Genomic DNA, 24,019 nt, shown 5'->3' with positions numbered 1-24,019 from the left:
GCTATAATTATTACTATTACCAAAATTCTTAACCTTCAAACACTAAAACAGTTATCTAATAATAAATCATGATTGCATTAAGCCGAATGAACTATCTATTTTAGCCATCAATTTTAATCTACAAAATCTTAGTCTTAAAATTATTGGTTCAAACAACTAAAATTAACAAAAATGTTAGTAAAACTAGCATAATTTTTAAATGTACACATTTACTGAAAGCATTTACATATATTACAAAAAGATTAATCAAGTCAAGTTTCTTTTGTTTCTCAAAAAAACATTATACATATACTATGTTGTTATGGGTTTATTCATTTGTCTTTTTTGGTTTGTCGAACTTTAAAGGCAACAACTTCATTTTTTCTAATGTTTCCATTTTTAATTTGTTGCTCATTGTTAAAATATATGTTGGTTATAATTGTGTTTACCAAATGCCTTCCCCATTCCTTATGTTCTATACACATAAAATCACTATCACTTGGTTGATATTTTTCTAGCGCTAGCAAGGATGCATTTTTTATATCATGGGAATACTTTAATAACATTTTCTTTACAGTGTCCAGAATTATAAACCCATTACAAACATAGTTAGCTAATTCTTTGGAAGGTTTTGTTAAACCACCACGTGAAAGAATTTCCAGATATTCTGTTGAGACTTTATTGAAACTTAATGATTTCAGACAGTTAGAACAGTTATATTTATCCCCAATCTTTTTCGTGATGTAACCAGATATATTGATTGCAACTTTGTAAGAGTCATGACAAAGCTCATTCTCTTGAATTTCATTGCTATATTTTTCCAATTTTATTAAAAGTTCATTTTTGTCAATTTTTGTATCAAGTTTAAGATTGCTCGTCCAACAATTGATATTGGCTTTAATTAAGGATTTCATGCATAATATCTTTTCAGAGCTTTGAACTTCACGTAAACTGACTAAATATCTTCCAGCACTCATTTGTCGATATTTACTGAAATGTCTTTCTAATGGATCAGTTTGAAACCTGCTAGTTAAAACATATTTATATCCTTCTGAAAATAAATCTTCAATCAGACTTGCAGTACCCTTCAGTGTTGTAATTAATGCATTAGTTGTTTGAGCAGATAAAGTATACTTATTACATCTTTGAAACTGCTTTCAAACAAAGTGTTCCTTTAGCTTTAAAAATATTTAAAGCTAAAGGAACACTTTGTTTGTTGTTTCCTGGATGTAAAGTTTGGGCAGACAATTTGAAAGCTTTTTTTAAGTTAGCAGGTAACAATTCATCTTTCTCATAAACATTATGCAATAAACTCCAAGAAATTTCTCCAGCTTCAACATGAATAATATCATCAAACTCAATAAAATCAAAAGGTGGAAATACAAACCATTTTGAATTTAATAAATTATTTCTAATGTTTTTCAGTAAATGAACACTGTCATATAAATTGTAAACCCGGTGTCCCATAAAAGTAAAATATATTTCATTATCTTGTTCACCAAACTTTAAACGTAGAATTTTAAATGCTGAAACATTTGTTGCATGATTGTCAGTTATTATAGCTCGTACATTAAAAGATGCTTTATATAAAGTATCTAACGTTTCTTCTATATGTGAACTAATCATAGAACCAGAAATTTGAAATTCTGGACAGGCCTTAATTACAAAGGGGATAGATTCTTTCAAGCTAACCACCATGAACACAACTATACCAGAATAGAAATTACCATCATCATCAGCACCAATTAAACTTCCTCCATGATATTGGACACCTTTTTGTAAATACATCTCATCAATTAAAACAACACAGTCAGCACTAATACTACCATTTTCCAAAAGTAATAATAATCCTGATAATGGATCAATGCCACCCTTTGAAAGTGATTTTAAATAAGACAACGAAGGAAGTGGAAACTCTTCTAATAGCAAAGTATAAGCCTGTTTTGATGTATATCTGTGCATTAGAGAAAATCTAATGATTTCATTTGTGTAGATTGGACGTCCTTGTGGTTTATAAAGAGATAATTTATATAAATCTGATAATACACTTTTTGATACATTCTTTGCAACTTCATGCATATAAGAAACAAAATTAACAAGCATACTGGCACTGGTCAATTTACAAACACTGCCTTCTCTAAACCATTTAGGCAATGGATTTGGGATACCTTTCATATGTAGCTTTACATGTAAGTCTTTATCAATAGTAATACTCTCAATGTTAGGAGTAACATCCCCGTCATCGAAATAAATTCGAAGAAATAACACACGGTTATCAACTAGTTTAAATGAAAATCCTGCTGGACAAAAACTTTCATTAAGATCTATAATGCTTTTAATTGTATCATGTTTTCTAAAATCGTATATTTCATCGAGAAAAGGATGAGAATATATACGAACTGCAGGGGGCTTACGTAAAGCTGAGGTTGATTGAATTAAAGATGGCTTTGATAGGATGTTTTGGTTGGTAATAATTGTTGGTATAGGATTTTCGCAATAATTCAATGTTATACGTTTACCTCTTTTCAAATATTTATCTTCAAAATGATCGATACATATAACTGAGTTTTCAGTGGGGCTCCAATCAGCTCGGTTGACAAACTTAATCCAACAATTTCGAAGATCTAACTGATTGCTATCAGGAAAACTAAACACAGTTTTGTATGTTACGTGGTTGCTGTTACTGGAACATTCTTCAATCTTTCGCTTATAATTATTTCTACAACCAACAACACAACACTTTTTTGGCATTGCAAAATAAAGTATTACTTGAATTAAAAAAAGTTTAATTTAAGATTGTTAAATCGGTTCATTGTAAACTTCAAACTCGTGTTTTTTCGGCCCACTAATTTTTTGCGTTCAAGGCAACAAATCCGGCCGTGTTATATAGTAGGCCATGGTGTAAATAATAAAATTCTTGATTTTGATACCATTCCTGATAGCAATCACTTTGTTGTGACAGGAAAAAATGATACCCTAAAAATAGGAAATAATTGCTCTATGCTTTGCCTTGTTTATCTAAAAGTAGGCAATTTATAAAGCTGTTAAATTATATTGTGAATTACCGAAATAACAATCGCTTAAGCCGTTTCTGAATTAAAAAAAAAACAAAACATGGTAAAGACATTTTAACTTATCGGTGTAGATAATTACGGACTTTCACAGAGCGCGGTTTCAGTGTATGACTTTTCCATAGGGGATAAATGAACAAAATGGCGACTTTGTTTAGGTTGTTTTTAAAACGTTTTTTGTTGTTTTGATTTTAGCAAATCACTTTGCTTGTCTATTATTAGATAATTCTTATTAAAATAAATAGTATAAAAAAAAAATTAACACCATGAAGTGGTTTTGTTCTTCATCTTTATGTTACAATAACGTTAATACAAAAAAAAGATGGAACTAAAATAAAGTATTATTCCCTACCAAAAAATGAAAATCTTCAAACAAAATATCAAAAGATTTTAAAAACTAAAAGCATGAATTGGAAGAATGGACATATTTGTTGTGAACACTGGAGTTCAGGAAAAAGGGAACACTTCAACTCATTACCCGATGTTGTTGTCCCACCATCTCAGTAGATTATTCATAAAACTAAATATAATAAATGTTTTACTTGATTTAAACGACTTAAAGAACTAACAACTTTTGATAAACAAAAATTTAATTTGTATAAAAGAAAAAATTAGATATTGTTAACAACCTAGTTCATTAAGAAACTCCTACTATTATTGTGTATTCATGTTGGAAATCTCCTACTAAAAGAATAATTTCAAAATATGTTCCTAAACTTAAGCATCACCCTTTAAAATCGCAGCTAAATTCTATGTTATCTAGTTCATTAAAAATCAATAAATCATTAAAAGAACAACTTGAAGAAGCTTATGTAAAAATCAAGAGACTAGAAAATGAAAATAAAACCTTACAAATAAAAGTAAAATTTCTCCAAAAATCTAAAAATAAATAACTAATAGAAGTCAAAATGTAATGAAAAAATATTCTCATTATCAACAAAATTATCATATCATAATATTATAACAGATAATAAACCTTCATCATTTAAATACTTTAAAAAGCAGTTATTTAATAAATCACTTTCATTAAGTCCTTCTTTTACAATTTTTCAATAGGATTCAAACCTTTTTTTACCATATACACCTAACAAAGCAGGAAGTCGACTTCCAGTTATTTTGTTTTTTCTTATGTTTAGCCATGCGTCTGAATTTTGCTCAACATTTTTATAATTTGCATATTCACTAGGATCATTAGGATATATGTTCTGAATGTTAACATTTATTTCTGTTACATTTTCTTGTATGTGTTGCTGAATACAATTACAAATATGTTGCGAAGATAGAAAATTGTTTTCTGTGCTTGTTAAAATATTTTTATTATTTATAGTTATTTTAGGAATATTATTTTCTTTAGTAGATTTTGTATTAGTAGAATTTCCAAAAGTACATACTATATTATTTTTAGGAATAGTATAAATTGTTCTTTCCATTACACCATTAATATTATATTTTATTGTGGTTAACTTTTTAGTATCTGGAAAAGTAAGGTTAGCATTATAGGTTTGATTTTCGTTAACATAATCATGATCCATCAAGCAACATACAGCCATTTTTGTGAAGCAATAATTAAGGTGGTCAAAATGTGATGAGGACTTTACACTTGACTTAGATAAAACTTTGTAACAATGTGATTCAAAAGGAATTTGTGTATCTTTTATTTTAGACTTCATATAAAGTTTCATTTTAAGAATAACTCTTTTAAATTTCCTGGGTCTGCAACAATAATTTTTTCCTCATGTACATTTTTATTTGTCTTTTTTGAAGTAAAACGTGCTGAAGTAAGTTTAATTTGACGAAGTGGAACCATAGGTATTGAACCTTTTTTACTCTGACAATGCCATTTTTGAAGTTGTTCGGTACAAGTAGGTGATAATATTTTTTCATTTGTTTCATAAAAGTGCTCTAAAAATAATAACAATGCAAGAACATGGCAACATAGCCCACTGACACCAACAGGACATTCACAATAAGCTTTTTGTGGAAAGTTGTTTTTAAATAAAATTACAGCAGGACGAATTTGTTCTCCGTAAGATTTTTTTATAAATCCTCTAACAAACAACGTATCAGGTAAACTAAAATCTGTTAAAGCTTTAACAGTCACAATTTTTCTGCTTGTTAAAATAATATATCCTTTTTGCTGCTGTCCCAAACTGCCTTTTCTTTTATTTGAAGCATACTTTTTAAACATAGGTTAAGTTATATAAGGATACAATGAATCGTCACTAGTCCAAGGAGCAGTTAAAGGCGGGATTTTTACAGGATCCAAGAAAGTTTTAAGTAAAAAAAATTCTTTCTGCCTTTCTTTTTAGTTAGGGATGGATACAGTTTAAACTTATTGATTCTGATATGTAACTCATCTAAAGTGCCACTTGTTGATAAGCCATAGTCTGTTAGCCATTTTATACAATCTTTTTTTTTAAAGTAAAGTATCGTCCATTGTATTTTATTTTCAAAAAACAGATATTAAATTTTTTTGCTATAATTACGGATTCACTTATCCCCTATGAAGATTTCACCAAAATCTCATACGCCGAAACTACCCCTTATGAAAGTCCCTAATACATGAAAATTGCTTTTAGAAAGTATTTTAAAACTATAATGTAGATTAAATATGCTTTTTAAATTGCTGCAACTGTAAAAATTGTCAATATTTTAAATTCTGATTTTTGTTTCCAATTTTTTATGGGTTAAAAATTGGACGGAAGAAACAAAATATTAAAATTTATTGCAAATTGAAAAACACATATTATTTCAATTAGTTTTTCTCTAAAATGCAGCTGTTAAAAAGTATTTTAACTAAAACCATTGCAAAGAAACTTGTCTGCCTAAGTACAAAATTTATGCCCTCAGATTTTATTTTTATTTTGAACTACAAACAAAATATAAAATAGTCACATAAAAACAAAAAAGCAAACATTATCAGGGAAATAGTGCAGAATTCCATTTATATGCCATTTTTGTCATAAAAGTACGAGGTGTTTGAGTGTGTATAGTAGACTTACAAAAACTTCTGGAGCTGTAGCTTTTTAGGTGTTTTTGTTAGCACATAAAACAAGAAATAAAATTACAAACCAGTTAACAGTTTAGCATCTTTTATGACGGGTGCAGTCTAACGACGGGTGCAGTCTGATAACGTTTGTTCTTCTAAAAAATCAAAATCTTGAAAACAGGGACTTTTTTTTATCTTTATGATGTTCTGATATGTAAAGACTATTGTATATTGTTTTAGTAGCTATAAGAATTTTTACACTCATTATCGGATCAAAAAAACGTGTTGATTTTTACCAAAGATTTTAAAGTGTTATATATAATTAATTGATTGAAAAACACTGTATTTATTTGAATCAATTGACGAGTAAATCATTTAAAAAAATAATCAACAATTAATTGTACTTAATGCTTTAAATTAAAGATTCATTTCGGTATAAAGTTGCATTATTGCTGATTCATTTCGGATAAAAGTTGAATTAAAGTATTAAAACAAGTTTCAAAGTTTTTAAATTTACAAAAGTAATAGTTTTTGAAGACTTAAATTGCACGAAAGTGTCGTGTGAACAAGCTGGCTTTGTTAAACGAGACGTAACTTGTTGATGTTGTTGTTGACATGTTTCATATTATGGATATTGTTCCCAACAACTGAACACTTATTCAGAGCTTAGCTTTAAAAAAGATGGCACTCAATCTGAAAGCACTTGATTTGTGTCCAGTGTATGAATACATTCCGAAAGGTTTATTTGGTAATACATTCATTGCGATATCTTTAACAGTTAGCTTACTTATATTGATATCTAACATTTTGTTAATCATTGGGATACTTAAATCAAGAATAAGAAGGAAAAAGACGGCAAATGAAATGCTTGTACTACTTTTAGCTTGCAGTGATATTACGGTTGGATTAATTCTAATACCACTCCGAGTAGCTTTTATTCAAAAGGGAAGAGAGCTTAGTTGTAGCACTAGGGTTGCAGTTGGGTTTTGGTCAACATTTCCGTTTTCTTTTTCATGCATGATAGTGCTAATAATATCAATTGAGCGTTTTTTTGTTGTTTTAAAAGACAACAAATGCTGCGGTAGAATTTTAAAATGGACTTACTTAATACCGGTCATCGTGTTCAATTTCATGTTCTCGTGTGTGCTAGGTATTTTGTTTGCATACCAAATTCACATTGACGTTTTAATTATTTTCATCCCATCAGTTTTAAGTGCGAATTTATTGTTTTTACTCGCTATCAATACGTCACTATTGATTGGTGTAAAAAAAATGCTCAGATATAATGACATTCAAGTTGCAAGAAACATGAATGTAGAAAAGCAACTTTCTATAACTATGGCGATAATATCATTTTCACTTATGGCAGCATACGTTCCTTTTGTAGCTTCATATTACTACTTAGCGATGACTGTTCATAACCAAGATTGGGAGTCTTACCATTCAAGCGTAAAGTTTATACAATGGGCACTGCTAATATTTGAATCAAACTCAGTATTTAATGCTTTAATATATGTGGTTAGAAGTAGCAGAATTTCTAGGATGTACACTTCGTATATTTACATCTGTGTTGCAAGTATATCAAAAAAAATAAATGCGAATTCTTCAAATAAAATTTAAAAAGCGAATAATTGCTTCATCATTCTTTTATCGATTTTAACTATAAACTCTGAATTATTTGACATTCTGCAAAGATGTGCTGATTATAATCAACCTATTGTATACTAACGTTTTTATTTACTTTTTTTACGGAATTAAATTGAAGAAGATTTTACATTTATTCACATTCTTTTGTTTGATAAACAGAATCCATTTATTTTTTATGAAATTAATGATATTTTCGGCCTATCTTATTTTAGTGCATTAACCCTTTAGCGCCCGTGTAGCAGATCTGCTACATAACTTCAGAAACCTTTTATGGCCATCCTGTCAACACAGTGATCTCAAAAACACCTTTTGTAGCATATTTACAACATATTTTTGTTGATCTGATTTAGCTAGGTTAATATAATTAGATAATCAAGACTTAAAAACACATCAAAATTGTCTTTTTAAAAATCGGATGATTGTTGTCAGACAAGGTATTTTCAAAGAGAGTTTTTTCCTGTTTTTTTACGAATATTAAAGCTTATTTGTTTATTTTATTTTAAATTAATAACACATGTAAGTTTTAGAAGTATTTAAGAGAGTTTCCTCTTTTTGAAACTATCACAAAATGCTATCTGAATTTATATGTATCACATATGCTACAATGACAAAATTGGGTTTGCTAGTGAAATTTTAAAATTTTATTTTTTAATTCATAATCTAGGCCCTAAAACAATTGCCTTTTGAAGTTTTTGGAGTTTTTTGAAAATTTTAAGCCCTGGTGGGCGCTAAAGGGTTAAATGTACATTAATCCAGACCTTCTAAACAACGCCATATCCCAGTCGGCAAATTTAGTTGTAAATGCGCATTAGAAACTAGTTTAATTACGTATCGTTGTGGTATGTATTAGAGACTGGCCAACCGTCCTATGTGATCATTTTATTCGTTAATATCGATTATTTCGATTAATGATAAAAAAAACAAAAACCAAACGATTAAAAAGTTAATTAGAGCGAGTTTTCTATAAACGATCGCGCGACAAGAGAGCGTCTAAATGATAAAAACGATAAACATTCATGAAATTTGATTTTTAATTGATTTGATTTTTTTAATTAAGGTAGCTGCAATAACTCGATTAAATTATTGTTCAGTTTACTTTTGGCTGTTGAAGTGGTTGTGCTGTAAAAAGTGAGAAGAAAATGCCGTCTTTGATTTGGCAATATTTCACAAAATATGAAGGTAAGATTTTTGTTAAAGTATAATAAAAAAAATAAAGTGTCTTTAACAATTTTTAATGATTTTTATCCTCATTCCACAAAATGTAAATGTAATACTTTTCTTTAAAGAAAATTAATATTTAATGGTTTTAGCCTTTTTCCACAAAATGTAAATTAAGATTTTTCTTAAACAAAATAAATAATTCCATACTATTTTTTATCTTAAGTTATTAATAAAAAAGCTTTTAAAGGCACTTTTTAATGTAACACAATAATGCGTATTGACTCTCCTTTGTAAGTACAATATCTTTAAACATTACAACAAAATTAGTGACAAAAAGTTAAAAAACTAATTATTTACTACCTATATAGTGCATAAAGTGATTCATATATAGTTAAAGATTGTTGGACAACAGAAGGTAATTGCATAGAATGAATGATAACGGCCTCATACCATGTGTAGACCCCCTGACCCCCCAGCCCTCAGCCCGTCCTCTGGATCTAACATCAACAACTCAAGTAATTACTAGGTCTGCATATGCTTTACCACAGACAAATATAGTAATTTTTGTGTTTTTAGGTGATAGAACACGATGTGATACATGCCATGAGAAAAGTCTATCTGTGTATTTCTCTTACAAAAGTGGATCAACATCTACCATGCTATTCCATCTTAGAACCAAACACCCAGAACAAAATGATGAATTGGAAGACTTAAAGAAGAAAAGTGTGGAGGATAAAATACGATACTTGTCACAAAAAACAGGTAGTTGTTTGGACTCAAAAAAGTCATCTGTAAAGTATGGATACAAAAGTCCTCGCCAACAAGAAATTGATATGTCTATCACAAGATTTTTTGTACGCTTGAACCTACCACTACATATTGTGGATACTGATGCATGGAAAGATTTTCTTTTTGACATCCATCCTGAGGCAAACACAAAGTGCAGCTGTACTTTAGCAAAGTATAAGGTACCTCTACTTCATAATTGCCTTCGTGATGCCATGAAGAAAAAACTTGAGAATGATTTAAATGGCCAGGCAGTTACACTAACAACAGATCACTGGACATCCAAGCCTGGAGACTCATTTCAATGCTTCACAATACATTACATTTGTCCGATGTGGAGGTTATATTTATACACACATAAAGTTGACAAGTTCAAAGGCAAGCATACTGGTGTAAACATTGGCAAAGAAATTGATAAACTGATTTCCCTGGACTTCCCTGTTCTCAAAGTTCAGATCAGATTTTTTGTGTTGTGGATGGTGCAGCAAACATGAGGTCAGGTTTGAGCAATGCAAAATTTGTCAAGAGCTTAGACAGTGGAAGCCTTTAATGCATTGATCACAAGCTTAATAATATTCTTCAAATAGCTGTTGAAGCAGACCCAACACTTAAAGCAGCTATCCAAAAACTAAACAAATTCACCACTAGATTATCACATTCTGCACCATGTCGAGTCCTTCTCTCTGGGGTGTGCCAAAACACACTACTCACCTAAAAGTTATACCCAAGCCATGCAAAACGAGGTGGAATTCACACTGCATCATGATTCAAACAATGGTGCAGATGAAGAAGGCAATTTTAAATCTAAATGTGTATGGCATTTCAAATCATTTTGAAAAAGTTCTCTTGACTCATGGGGATATCACACCACTAGAGGAAGTTCTCCCCATTTTGCAAACAATCAAGAAAACAAGTGAGTGGATGTCTTGTGACAAGGAAATGAGAGATGATTTTGCTCTTGTGCGAATCAAATCTTTGTTTTTGACTCTCAGAAAAGAGATTCAAAAAGATGCAGGCTCTCATTCATACAAAGCTTTTTTAAACTAAGCACTTGATCTTTTGACAGAAAAATTCCCGTTGGAAGGTGCAAAGATTAGTGCACTTGCTCTTGGACACTTGTTTAATCCAGTTGTACGAGGTTCACTTCTTCCAGATGATCTAAAAGAAAGCATGATTAACTTGTTGATAGAGGAACATGAATCCACACTTCAATTCAGAGAAAACAAACTTGTCCGTGTTGAACCAGAATTGCTGTTTGAACCAAGTGAAGATCCTTGTGAAGAGAACATAGCAGAGTTGCTTAACACTTCGTTAGATGCCCAAGGGTCACTGTCTCTAAGTTCAATGGAAATTGAGCCTCTTAGATCAGAGTTCAATGACTATGCACTGTTGCCACGTGTTGGAACAAACACAGACATCCTGGAGTGGTGGAGGAATAATTAAAAGGTAATTCCAATGCTTGACAAAATTGCAAAAGGGGTATTGACCATTCCAACAACTTCATCTTCATCAGAGAGAGCTTTTTTTCACTGCAGGGAAACTGCTGACAAAACATAGGCATAATCTAAATCCAAAGACAACTGAGAAAATGATTTACATCAACAAAAATTATGATCATTTAAAAGACTTGGTAAAAGGGAAGTGGAATTTGAACAAGGAGGATGTCCCTGCTGAGAATTTGGATATTTCAGACTCTGAACCTTCTTCTGCCACAAATTCTGACTCAACCAATCTTGGAAGAAGCTCAGATTTAAATGAACTTGAAGATAATGCTTTGGCAGAGCAGCCAACACGACAACCTTCAAAAAAGAGGAAAAACTTCTAAATCATCTGAAGCCTTGCCTCTTAAACAAACCAACAAAAATAGCTAAACTAACTGAGAGACTTTTTGTTTGCCATCTTTTAATGTGTTCGTGATTTTTGTATAATAAATGTTAAAACAAAATGTGTTTCATTGAGTTTTTCATTTTGTGTTTTTCTCTTAAAATAAAAAAAAATATTTTATCGAGTTTTTTATGAACAAGGAGTATTAGAAATTTAAAAAATCTAACTAGGTTTAAAATGAATAAAATGACTAATTGTTAGACAATTTGATTAAAATGATTAATAGTTTACTCGAAACTGATTAAAACAGTCACACAACTTTAATCGAATTAATCATTAATTTTTTAATTTGGTTGGTCATTATTCGATAATCAAAAATCGCGGTTGTCAGCTCTCTAGTATGTATGTTAGCCATTTTATCGTGTCGAACACGCATTAGAAATACGCATTAGATGCGTATTAAGACAGGTATACAATACGACGCCTTCTGAGTATCAAACTCGTATTTGAAACTCTTGTAAACACGTGTAAAACACGATAACCAGAGAATATTCAATACGATATTTTTTGGTATTACATGCGCATTTAAAACTTTCCAGAATACGCGTTATTTACGAATATATGTTAGCCATTTTATCGTGTCGAACGCGCATTAAAAATAGACATCAGATGCGTATAAAGACGTATGCGTATACAATACGACGCCTACTGAGTATCAAACTCTTGTAAACACGTATAAAACACGATAACCAGAGAATATTCAATACAATTTTATTAACTAATATGAATTCATAACATAATGATAATGACCAGCAGTAAACAACCCGTAATACAGGTTATGAGTTATTAAATCATTAATAACAATAAAAACACATTAATAACTTGATATATTATCTAAAAAAACTAAATACAAATTTATCTATAAATATTTTAACTTTGATTCCCTAACAGCAACGTCATTGCTTATAGTTAACGACATAAAGACCGCATTAACATCAGTTGAGTTCTTTTTAAAATCTGTCTAAACACAGGTACCAGAAAAGGGAAGTCAAGTAAAGCCTGCAAATAGCTAAAAAAAGAAATGAAAAAAAAATTACAATTTTTAATTACAAAAGTACTATTTGCATTTTATTGTTAGAAGAACTAGGATAATAATAATAATAATACTAATAATAATAATAATAATAATAATAATAATAATAATAATAATAATAATAATACTAATAATAATAATAATAATAATAATAATAATAATAATAATAATAATAATAATAATAATAATAATAATAATAATAATAATAATAATAATACTAATACTAATAATAATAATAATAATAATAATACTAATAATAATAATAATAATAATAATAATAATAATAATAATAATAATAATAATAATAATAATAATAATAATAATAATAATAATAATAATAATAATGATAATAATAATAATAACAACAACAATAATAATAATAATAATAATAATAATAATAATAATAATAATAATAATAATAATAATAATAATAATAATAATAATAATAATAATAATAGTAATAATAATAATAATAATAATAATAATAATAATAATAGTAATAATAATAATAATAATAATAATAATAATAATAATAATAATAATAATAATAATAATAATAATAATAATAATAATAATAATAATAACAATAATAACAATAATAATAATAATAACAATAATAATAATAATGATAATAATAATAATAATAATAAAAATAATCTATAATTATACCTACAATACCTGGGATTAATGTGGGATCCATATGGGTTATCCCGGCTGAATACCGTCTAGGTCCGGTTGGGTCCCGTTTGTATTTCCTGTCGGGAATCCAGGACGGGTCCCATCTGGATCTAGCGGACAAAATCCGGCGGGATCCGGCTGGGTTACCTGTACGGGTCCCGTTCTACGGCCCGGCTGTGGGACCCACCCGGGTACCCTATGAACTGGCTGGCTGGGACAGAGACTTATTCAACCTGCCATATAAATAAATGAAAAGGCATGTTAACCGGGAAAAAAGCGAAAACTATAAAAGCTTGAAAAAAAAAGAATCAGACGGTTAGGATAAGAGTTTTGCAAAAAAGGAAAGATGTAGTTTTAAAGTGAAGTAAGAGAAATTTTTAAACAAGATTTCAAGAAGAATTTTTGTGATTTTAAAAATACTTTGATAAACAAGCAGTTTTATAAGTGAATAAAAGAGTAAAAGAAGAAGAAATTTTCGATAATCAGAGGAAGAAAAGAATTAAGTAGAAATCAGAAGAAATACCCAGCGAACATTGACAGACGGGTACCATATGGTTTTTAACTGGGCTTACGGGAACGGGATTTAGAAGGGTTTGTGTTCTGGTTTCCAGACGGGTTCCTTACGGTTGAAAAATTAAGCAAAAATAGTAATATGGGCCGCATGTGGTGTTTATAAGGGCTAAGAAAACTGGGATTTTTACGGGTTTCCCATTAGGGACCCATCTGGTGAAAGTAATATGCGGAAAAATCTATGCAATCATACCATTATCGCCATTTGCAACTTACCTTGGGCAAAAAAGTTTTTACAATATAACGTATAAATTAAAGTTATAATCGTTTTCTCGTTTTATGCTTTTTATGAAACTCTATATAAAAAGTTGTTATAACTATTTTTATTTTTTATACATAAATTTTTCTCTTTTTCTTTCTTTAGTAAAAAGTTGAAAATTTTACAAAGTTTTACATGCAATTTGAACAATTAATACTTTAAAGAATTCATTAATATTTACGCTTATGAAAAGTAACGCCACAAGGAAATGCATATAATATTATAAAGTTGACGTGAGTGTTTTCATTATTGTCTTACTTCCTTGTGGCATATATTCTTAGAATCATGAATGGTTTTTGAAGACCATTGAACGTTTTTCTGTAAATCCAAAAGTGCAATTTAGTAATATTTTATTCCTATATAAAGGAGATTGCGGAGTATGGATTTTTTCTACTTTCGTTTACATTTTGTAGCAGAGTAACTAACTGTGTAATTTCTGTACTGTGTTACTGAGTAAGATGTTGTATGCAAATGTTGCATTCGATGAAGAAAACAATACCGATTACGTACCACTAATTTGGTTAGTGAATGCTATGAGTGAAAATGTGTTATCAAAAATTTCATCTAGAAAATCTACAGATTTTTATTGGCCTCGCTGGACAAATATGAAAAAAATAGACTTAGCTAAATCAATATGTCAAGAACCTGAGGTTGGATGGCTTAGGTTTTCAGGAAGAATTTTGACAACTGCAGGTAGTTTATATAATATTGTCAAAGATAGTAAACTAATAATTTTGATAATTTTTTATAAATCTATTTAAGCATTTAATCATAATTATTGAAATTTGAAAATGAAATTTTGATACATCAATAATTATCATAAGTACTTTTTAAAATATAGACACAGAATCTGAAGCAAAAGAGAAATACAGATATGCAGAAGATACCTCAAATGTTGATGAAGTATATCAAAACCAAAAAAATAGGTATATAAAGTTACATAATTTTAATTTAACATACAAAAGGTGTTTATGTTAGTGTTACTCCGCTTATGTTTATGCAACTGGCTTAAAACTTGTACATTTATGAATCATTAAAATTTCAAAAAAAAAAAAATACTTTTGATATTTTGCCAATCCTTTAGAGATAATCAAGAAAAGCCTTTTGAGAAAAGTGAGTAAGATATTGCTTTAATATTTGTTTTAATAATTGTTAATTATTATAATGTTAGGTTCCAATTAAATATTTGTAAAAAAATTTTATGTATATTATAGCTTACATTGTCAAGGTTTTTCTGTAGGAGAAAATTTTAATTTTTTATAATATTTTATAGTATATATATATATATATATATATATATATATATATATATATATATATATATATATATATATATAATGAAATATCAAAGGGAATAGATAGATATCAATACTTAGAAAATGTCAGAATTAAGCAAGCTCTACGTATGTATAGAGTGTTTAAGGGGAATCGAAAATCTGTCCGATTTAATAAAAGTCTGACTTATTAAGGATTCAACTTAAGGGTATATATATATCTATATATATATATATATATATATATATATATATATATATATATATATATATATATATATATATATATATATATTATTTAAAGCCTTTAACATTACTTGCAGGTTCTTGTGCTAAAAGGGAATGTGATGTGCATTGATATGAAACCAATTTACTTCATTAACCCCCTTGAATGTTTAAATTATTGTATCATATCCCCTAACTGCCTTCTTTTTTCTAGAGTTTGTAGATTGAGATAAGTTAGACAGGCTTTTATATATATAAACAAATAAATAATAAATACATGGGTTTACCCACAGCTACTGTGTTTTGCCAGAAGTTGGCAAAACACTTGCTCAGCTGTACAACAAATTAAACAAAACTAGAAATTTTAATAATCAAGAGTTTTCTGGTGGAAGAGTTCTCCATTCACCATTAAATATTATTTTAGTTTTTCATTAAAAATAGTTGTGTTTTTTTTTTATACTGATGGTATTTAGAAGTATATTCCAAAGTTTAAGACCAAACTGAGATAATGCTTGATTGCTGAAATGATTATTGTATTTTGTTTCTTTTAGTTTTAGTGTTCTTTCTGACAGAGTATTGAATTAAATTGCATAATGACGTTAGTGCTTCCTGTTTAATAGATTTCTGCATTATTAAAACGACCTTGAAATATATTGTTTCTCTAATTTTTAGCCAATGCAAGTTGTTATATTCTTTGTTATTTACTTGAGTTTCTATTTTGGTGTTAAATTTTGCTGCACAATTCTGAGCAGTCTTGCTGCACAATTCTGAACAGACTGCAGTTTTTTTAATAGTGCCTTATCATTTCCAAAGTAGAGGGAGTTCACAATAATATAGTTGTGAAAATAATAATGAACATACTATGGTGCACAGATCTTTATGGGATAAGAATTGTTTTATTTTTGGTATTTTTCTCATTATATTGTAACAGCTTTTAACAGACTTATTTATTTGTGTTTTTAAAGATAATTGATTGTTGAGTATCACATCTAGACTTTTTGCAGAATCAACAAATCAAATGCATTCCTTGTTAACAAAAGTACCCTTAATAATATCTTTTTGAATGTTAGGTGGTGCCATAATTAATATTTTTGTTTTTGATTGGTTTATGAATGACTCACACATCCATTTAGAAATGTATTCAAGACATTTTGGTATATCCAAAACTTGATATTAAAGAGATTTGGACCCAGGACTGTACCTTGGGGTGCTCCATATTTTACATTTTGGTTAGATGAACATGAATTACCAATTTTAACTTTTTGGGTACGGTTAACTAAAAAAGTTCAAATATATCATTGGTTAGTTTAAGTAAAAGTGTTTCAGTTGAATGATGTTGTTTGTAGATAAGTGTTTTTACTAATTTATAAATATATATATGGGCCATGGCATGACATTTTAGTGGGGGACCGAAGCACCAAAAAAACCTAAAATACTTTTTAAGTTCTTAGTGAGAAAAAATATTATATGAGGTCCTTTTGAAAAAATCAAGGGGGTCTTTGTCCCCACCCACCCCCACCCCCCGTCGTTGTGGTTATTGTATATATATAGTGTATGTATATATATATATATAGATATATATATATATATATATATATATATATATATATATATATATATATATATATATATATATATATATAGATAGATAGATAGATATATATATAGATATATATATAGATATATATATATATATGTTTATTTATTTAAATATGTATACAATATCAATATAAAATTATAATTTATTTATCAGTAACTAAAGGAATGTTATACATTTACTATCACAACAATTTTTTATCTGAAGAGTGTTGAGTAGAGAGTTTTATAATATATGAAATGAATAAAACCAGGTGTGTTATCTATAAAATTTTAGACTAACAGTTAAATTTTATTTTTTACAGCTTATATTGAAACAAGAAAAAGCTTCGAAACGAGAATAAAACGATGGAAAAGCTTCCAATTCGCGAAACAACCGTGAAATCAGATGATACGCGATTAAAGAATGGTTAAAAATTCTCTCAATTTTTACATTGTAATTTTAATTGTTATTTTGTTTGAAACAAACAGTCAAATCATATACAGTTTTATTTTATCTGTAAATTATAAACGTAGATTTTCAAGATTTGCAATTGGCAAACTTTGTGGGAACTATACGGGTAACCCAGCGGGCATACCCATATGGGCCCCAGAGGAAAACCGCGGCCAAGATCCGGCGGGTTCCCGATGGGTTCCCCATATGGGTCCCAGTTGCAAACCCAAATGGGTCCCTTATGGTTTTAAAGTACGGGATTTGACTGGGACCCATACGGGATACCCAGCGGGCATACCCATATGGGCCCCATATGGAAACCGCGACCAAGATCCGGCGGGATACCGTTGGTCTTCCCATACGGGACCCAGTTGCAGACCCGTATGGGCCCCGTACGGTACCCGTCTGTCAATGTTGGCTGGGAATCCTGGTAGAATTAAAGAAGCCGTTTAAATGTAAGTTAATTTATAAAAAATATTTAGTTGCAATTTTACTACGCTTTTAATCCCATTTGACAAAATTAAAAAAAGAATCATATTGCTGTGATGGATTTTTGTTTACTTTACAATAGAGATTAAAAATATTTTAATTTTGTTAATCGCTCTATTTTATAGAGAAAAAATGTGCTTTAAAGTTTGTTTTAAGAAGACGACATTAAAATTGTAGTAGCATATATTTTGGTTTTAATTTTATCAATTTATGTTGCTTTTTGAATTCACATCCCAGCCAGCCAAATAATTCGGGACCCGCACGGGTCCCACATTGTCTAAAGTATGGGTCTCGCATGGGAATCCCACTCGGGACCCACAAGGTTTTGTCCAGGGGGCGCGCACGGGAACCGCAAGGGAACATTTTTGGAAGGGGCCCGCACAGGAACTGCATGGGATGTGACTACTGAGACCGTTTGGTAAGCTTAACTTGTGCATCTTGGTACCAATTTACGACCTGTATGACCACATGCATGAGTGTCACCGTATGGCAATTCTCAAATAAATTTGAAACTTATTAAACCTCTTATATTTTAATTAATAGTCGAATATGTATAGAAGTCTAATTATATTTCTGATAAAAAAGAATCTGAAGATGTTGCAGATACTTTTTTTTTCGACTGTCTTGGCCCCGGTCTTGGGTGTAAGCGAACCACTGGGGCAATTCGCCCTCAATTTCCTTTTGGGTTGCATTAGTTGTTAATGCATTTCTTTTAACTGCACCTAAATACAAAAGAAGAACTATATATATATATATATATATATATATATATATATATATATATATATATATATATATATATATATATATATATATATATATATATATATACATACATATATATGTATATGTATATATATATACGCACATCTTTTGACTGACTGTTTAGATTAAGTGCTGAAAATTTCCATAGCAGCAATACACGAACTTTTTTAAAAAATTTCATAAGACTAAATTCACAGAAAAATTATTTTTTAAATTACACACATCTAAAGACGTGAAGAGCATAACATACCACAGACTACTTGAAATATTTCCAATTTGGAAAAACAAACTTTTCCAGATTGCCCAGAAAGATTACACAGTCTTCCAGGGTTATTAGAGAGAATCAATTTTATCATTTTTTTAATGGCATCATTTAATGAACTTCCACCAATTTTGGATACAATACCAATGAGAAAAAAGTATCAAGTTGAATTAGTAAATTATGTATTTACTGTTTTATAACCAATTACGTTTGCTAATGTAACATTTTTCAAAGACTTTGAGGTAACACATATGATTATGCTTTTAAGTGTAGGTGGAGTAGTGGTAGTGTCCACCTTTTAAATACAAGGTTTGCTGTTCAATCCCACTACTCAAGACCTCAGGAAGTACCACGCTCTTTTTTTCTCCATGCACCAACCTTGTGACAAGGCTTGTGTGTCAAAATAAAGAGTTGAGAAATTGTTATAAAAAATAGAGTGATCCCATAACTTCAGTGGTCCTTTTGAATTACTTCAATTTTTTTAAAAAATATTAATCATGGAAGTCAGAACTTTAAAAAATAAGCTAACATGAGTTTATCGAGTTTAACACCTGAGCTGATGTTTCCATTATACTTTTTGACTGAATGGGTAACATATCAGGTTGCATTATATTAGAGTTGTGATCAGAAGTACTTGATTGTGATAGGTGTTTTGATACAAGCACATTTTGAGACAAAGATGAGCGTGAGCTTGATTGTATTGCCCTTAAGTGTTGAGGTGGTGTTGGTTTTGTAGCCATAGAGATGCTTGTATTTCTGAAACAACAAGATAACAAAATAGGTATAAATGTACTAGATTTACCAACTATATTCACATTTAAAACTATTACTACCACATTCCGTCTATTGAAGAGCCAAGAATTCACATCATCCTTCTCTTTCTCAATGTCTAAATAACCTTCATTTATTGATCTTATATGTTTTCTTCGTTTTTTATTAATATCAGTCAATTTTCTTGACATACTTGATTATCACTTTTTATCTTTTTTGTAAGCTCCTTTTTTCGAAATTAACACCTCCAGAAAACCCAAGCATTTTAAAAATGCAACTTAAAGAAGAAAATCCATCATTGTAATTTAAAATAGAAGAATAAACAGATATTGCAAGAATTTTCCTTGCAGTAAAAGTAGTTTTAGGGCATCACTTCCAAATGAAACCACTCAATGACTCTTTGCAGTTTTGTGTCATCCCATGTAAACACTTTCTTAGCATTTCAGGGTTTGACAATTCTTGAAAAGTAGGTTTAATTTCCTCCATAATTGTCACAGGTAAATTAATTTTTTATCCATAGCTTGTTTTACCCATAACGTTATCTGATTGCCATTTGCACCAACTGTTTTTCACTTTTAAACAAAATTGATGACGAGTGACTTCATATGGAAAGTTTGTACAATGGTAAAGTACAGCTATTACAGAATTTCCTATACTCAGTAGGTTATTTTTATTTTGTCTTATAGCCATTTCAACAAAGTTCTGAATTGTGTCACTAGCTTTGAACTGGAAGCACTTCGATTTATAGATGGTGATGAATAAAATGTACTTTCAAAGTCACAGTTTGGACATTGTATTATAATTCCAATAGAAAATCCCATACCTATAGATTCATTATGAAAAATAGTTAGCTTGCTATTACACTCACTGCATGTAGCACACTGCATGTAGCATACTGTTCAAACACATTTTTAATAATTCTAAAGTTAAAAATAAAGAAAAAACTGTCAACTTTGGAATCACAATTTGTTGCAGCACTTAAGTCATGTTTTTTATTAAGCTTTGATACACTTGTTGTTTCTAATTTCCTGCTACGACCATTTACTTCCTCTGCTCTCCATGTATACCTATTTCCTTGATATTTTCACTTTAAATTTCTAATATTATTTCTTTTGTTCGCCATATCCAGATGGATAGTTTTCAGCTCAGTTACATTGTATTAATGCTACAGAGCATATTTTTAAGAAATAATATATTTTACAGAACAGTAGAAAAGCATAATAGATCTAACATTGAAAAATACTTCAAAACTTAAAGTTGAAACCTTCCAGAAGTAATGAATAAATTTGTTGTTTATACCGTTGCTATGACGTTGCTAAGGAGTAGGAAACTGTATTAACCACAAAAATGGTATTTTTTGTTACTTTTTAAGCATATAATAGTAAAAATATATTATGGATTTTGTACTTCAATGCTTAAAATAACATAATTCAAAAGAAAAAAAAATTTTTTTTTTTTTGATTTTTAATGGGGGTGAGCCACCTTAAGTCTCACTCAAAAAGTACAATCTGATTAAATAATAGACAAAGCATAAGAAGAATTAATATAAGGCCTAGTAAGGGCGTAATTTTTTGTGGTCTAATAAAGAAGTCGATATTTTTATTATAAAAACGTTTATAAAACAGAAATGATAGTTTTGAAAAAAAGCAGTTCAAAAACAGCTGTTATTAATAAATGGTAATAAAACCTTATGTGTTTAAGTACATTGAAATATTGACAGCAAGAGTTTAAAAGTAAAAATTTAAATTACCAATGTTTAAACAAAATATCATCTAAAATTAAAACGGAAGCTTTGTATAGTATATTTATTAACAAAAGCTAACATTACAGTTTTAAAGCTTTAATTTCGGTTTCCTTGTCTGACGAAGGTGAAAGTGTATATAGCAATTATTGTTAAATAAAATATTTGTAAGAATATGACAATAATTTCTAGTAATTTTGGTGAAATCGCAAGTACAAGCAATATCCATAAATAAACAGGACATAGAATATGTACAAAAGTTTGATATGCTAACATAATTAAACAAAATGTAACTCAAGAATACCCATTCACAATATGTATCGTTAGGTATTTTTTGGCCACCTCGGTCTAAGGCAGATGTAAAATTTCCATAGGTACCATAATGCAAAAAAGTGTCATCATCTTTATTGTCTTTTCTAGAAACATATCCAGCTATGTAAACTAACAATTACTTAATATCAAATGGAAGTTGATCTAAAAGTTCATGTAAATGATTTAATATCTCATACTCATCCTCTGAAAGTTTATGAAAACAGTCATCACGCCAGATGAAACAGCAACACTCTAAATATTAATAAATTTCTGAAGAACTAGTTTGGTTTTGCTGATATTCCACTTTTCAATTACTTGTTGTGTATTTATAAAATAACTTCCCCCACTACCTTGTCTCAGCTTTCCAAATGCTCTTTCTATGGGATCTGTTTTAAAATTCCCAAGCAATACATACATATGAGAATTGTTTAACAAATGTTTGCTTAATTCAACTAAACCATTAGATGTTTGGTATAATACATTGCTTGTGTCCATGGTTATACTTTTAATTCTCATTCCTTGAATCATTGTTGAGTTAAGCATTCCAGAAAACACAATTAAATCATTAAGTTGTAAATCATCAACTGATGATATAGGATCTCGTAAGTAGTCTTTCAAGTGGATTCCTTCAGATGGACTTTTTGCATTGACTATTTTCCAAAACTGAACCATCTTAGTTAAGAAAATAATAGTTCTATCAATATCATCATTTATACCTTGATGACACTTAAATGCATTTATCATCTCTTCACAAAATACTTTCAAACATGTATTAACATTTTGTCTCTCAACATAGCAGCAACATAAGTCAGCTTAGACATTTTAACCAGCTTACCATCTTTTAACTTTTAAAGCTTTTTAATTTGATCCCATTTAGCAGTATAGATTTTTCCACCATAACTAAACTCAATTTCACTAGACTTCAGTTATCCAATTATTTTGTATACACTTCAATAAATGCATAAAATCAAAAAGTAAAAAATTCCATCAGTTGTTAACCATGGATATAAGCAATCAAATCGTTTAAAAATGCTTGATTTATTATAATTAATTATAGCAATAACTTTTCCATTAGCCTTCTTAATTTGGTCAATCGGGATAATAGTTTGATCATATACAAAATCTGAGTCTAAGTTGTTTACTAGTAACATTTTAATTAAAAATTTTGGTCCCCCATAAAAACATATAATCATGAAAGCCAATACAGTTTTTGCAAGGTTTGATTTGTCATTTACTGCTTTACCAAACAACTGTCCTCCATGATAAGTGAGCATAGGTTCAACATAAACTTTATCTTGTAATAGTATACAGTGTTTTTGACCATGTTGAGTTTTGAAAAATTCTACAAATAAAAGCATTATTATCAATGTTTGAAACTTTTTAAGCTATATTAGTTAGGGTAGCAATACTAGGAAGTTGAAAATCATTTCTCAATTGATTATATAAGCTTTATGACAGTGCAAAGTACTAAAAAGCTCGAATAATAACTTCAGGTGACCATTTTTGCTCAAGAATATCACTTGAGTTCATATTACTCATCAACTTGTTGAAGTAAAATGAATTTCTTTTCTGACTTCAAAAGATGTCAAATATCGTAATGCGTCATGAACTTGTGACCAACATTTGAACTTATGAATTAAATTTTTAACTAATGAGGTAATAGTGCATCTAAATCCAGCATGAAAGGCTTCATATGATAGGTCATTATATACTATAAGACAAAATTTATTAATACCAGATTTGTTTTCATGCTCTTTTGATTGAATACAACATCTATTCAAACAAGTATGATAAAATATTGAATCATTAAGTCTTCCTTGAGATAAAGAATTGCAAAAAATTTCAAATGAGTCAATATTGTCAAGCTCTACGAATTTTGAAAGTTCATCTTCTTTAACTGATCTTGCTGAGCTATCAGCTTTCGTTATTCTTTTGTTTTGCACAAACTACTGTGTCATTACTGTCTGGTATATTCTCTCTTGGTAATGCTTTTAATCCTTCTCTGGCTATCTTCGGGATATCTCTGGGTAATCTGAAAGTTGTTGTCTTATTCGTTACTGAGTCAAAGTTAGAATTACAACCAGTACCACAACA

The 24,019-nt window shown here is 29.4% G+C and overlaps 3 protein-coding genes across 5 annotated transcripts; 2 read left to right on the top strand and 1 right to left on the bottom strand.

The window, feature by feature from the left end:
* Positions 1–296: 296 nt before the first annotated feature.
* LOC149882658 (uncharacterized) lies at positions 297–2,872 on the bottom strand. The gene is made up of 2 exons (XM_090100938.1): positions 1,171–2,872; positions 297–1,133 (listed from the first exon to the last, which is right to left on the bottom strand). The coding sequence occupies exons 1-2, from the start codon at positions 2,728–2,730 to the stop codon at positions 312–314; spliced, it is 2,382 nt and encodes a 793-aa protein (XP_089957064.1). The 5' UTR covers positions 2,731–2,872; the 3' UTR covers positions 297–311.
* A 3,658-nt stretch (positions 2,873–6,530) lies between these two features.
* Positions 6,531–7,781, top strand: LOC149882657 (uncharacterized). The gene has a single exon (XM_090101311.1). The coding sequence runs from the start codon at positions 6,721–6,723 to the stop codon at positions 7,657–7,659; it is 939 nt and encodes a 312-aa protein (XP_089957437.1). The 5' UTR covers positions 6,531–6,720; the 3' UTR covers positions 7,660–7,781.
* A 6,053-nt stretch (positions 7,782–13,834) lies between these two features.
* Positions 13,835–17,658, top strand: LOC149882656 (uncharacterized). Of its 3 annotated transcripts, XM_090100800.1 has the most exons (4): positions 13,835–14,750; positions 14,899–14,983; positions 15,142–15,170; positions 17,458–17,599. In XM_090100800.1, exons 1-4 carry the CDS (start codon positions 14,516–14,518, stop codon positions 17,532–17,534), a joined length of 426 nt encoding a protein of 141 aa, XP_089956926.1. In that variant the 5' UTR covers positions 13,835–14,515; the 3' UTR covers positions 17,535–17,599. The 3 variants fall into 3 exon arrangements, 2 of the variants coding, with proteins under 2 accessions (XP_089956926.1, XP_089956927.1); XM_090100801.1 differs by lacking the exon at positions 15,142–15,170 and having other exon boundaries at positions 17,458–17,626; XR_016456512.1 differs by lacking the exons at positions 13,835–14,750; positions 14,899–14,983; positions 15,142–15,170 and adding an exon at positions 16,141–16,822 and having other exon boundaries at positions 17,458–17,658.
* The last annotated feature ends 6,361 nt before the right edge of the window (positions 17,659–24,019 follow it).

The sequence above is a fragment of the Hydra viridissima genome, unplaced genomic scaffold (assembly GCF_058129835.1).
Source record: "Hydra viridissima isolate aposymbiotic clone 2 unplaced genomic scaffold, HvirCarnegie_v1 scaffold_10, whole genome shotgun sequence".
NCBI classification, from domain to species: Eukaryota; Metazoa; Cnidaria; class Hydrozoa; order Anthoathecata; family Hydridae; genus Hydra; species Hydra viridissima.
This window is presented reverse-complemented; position numbering and strand designations above follow the sequence as displayed.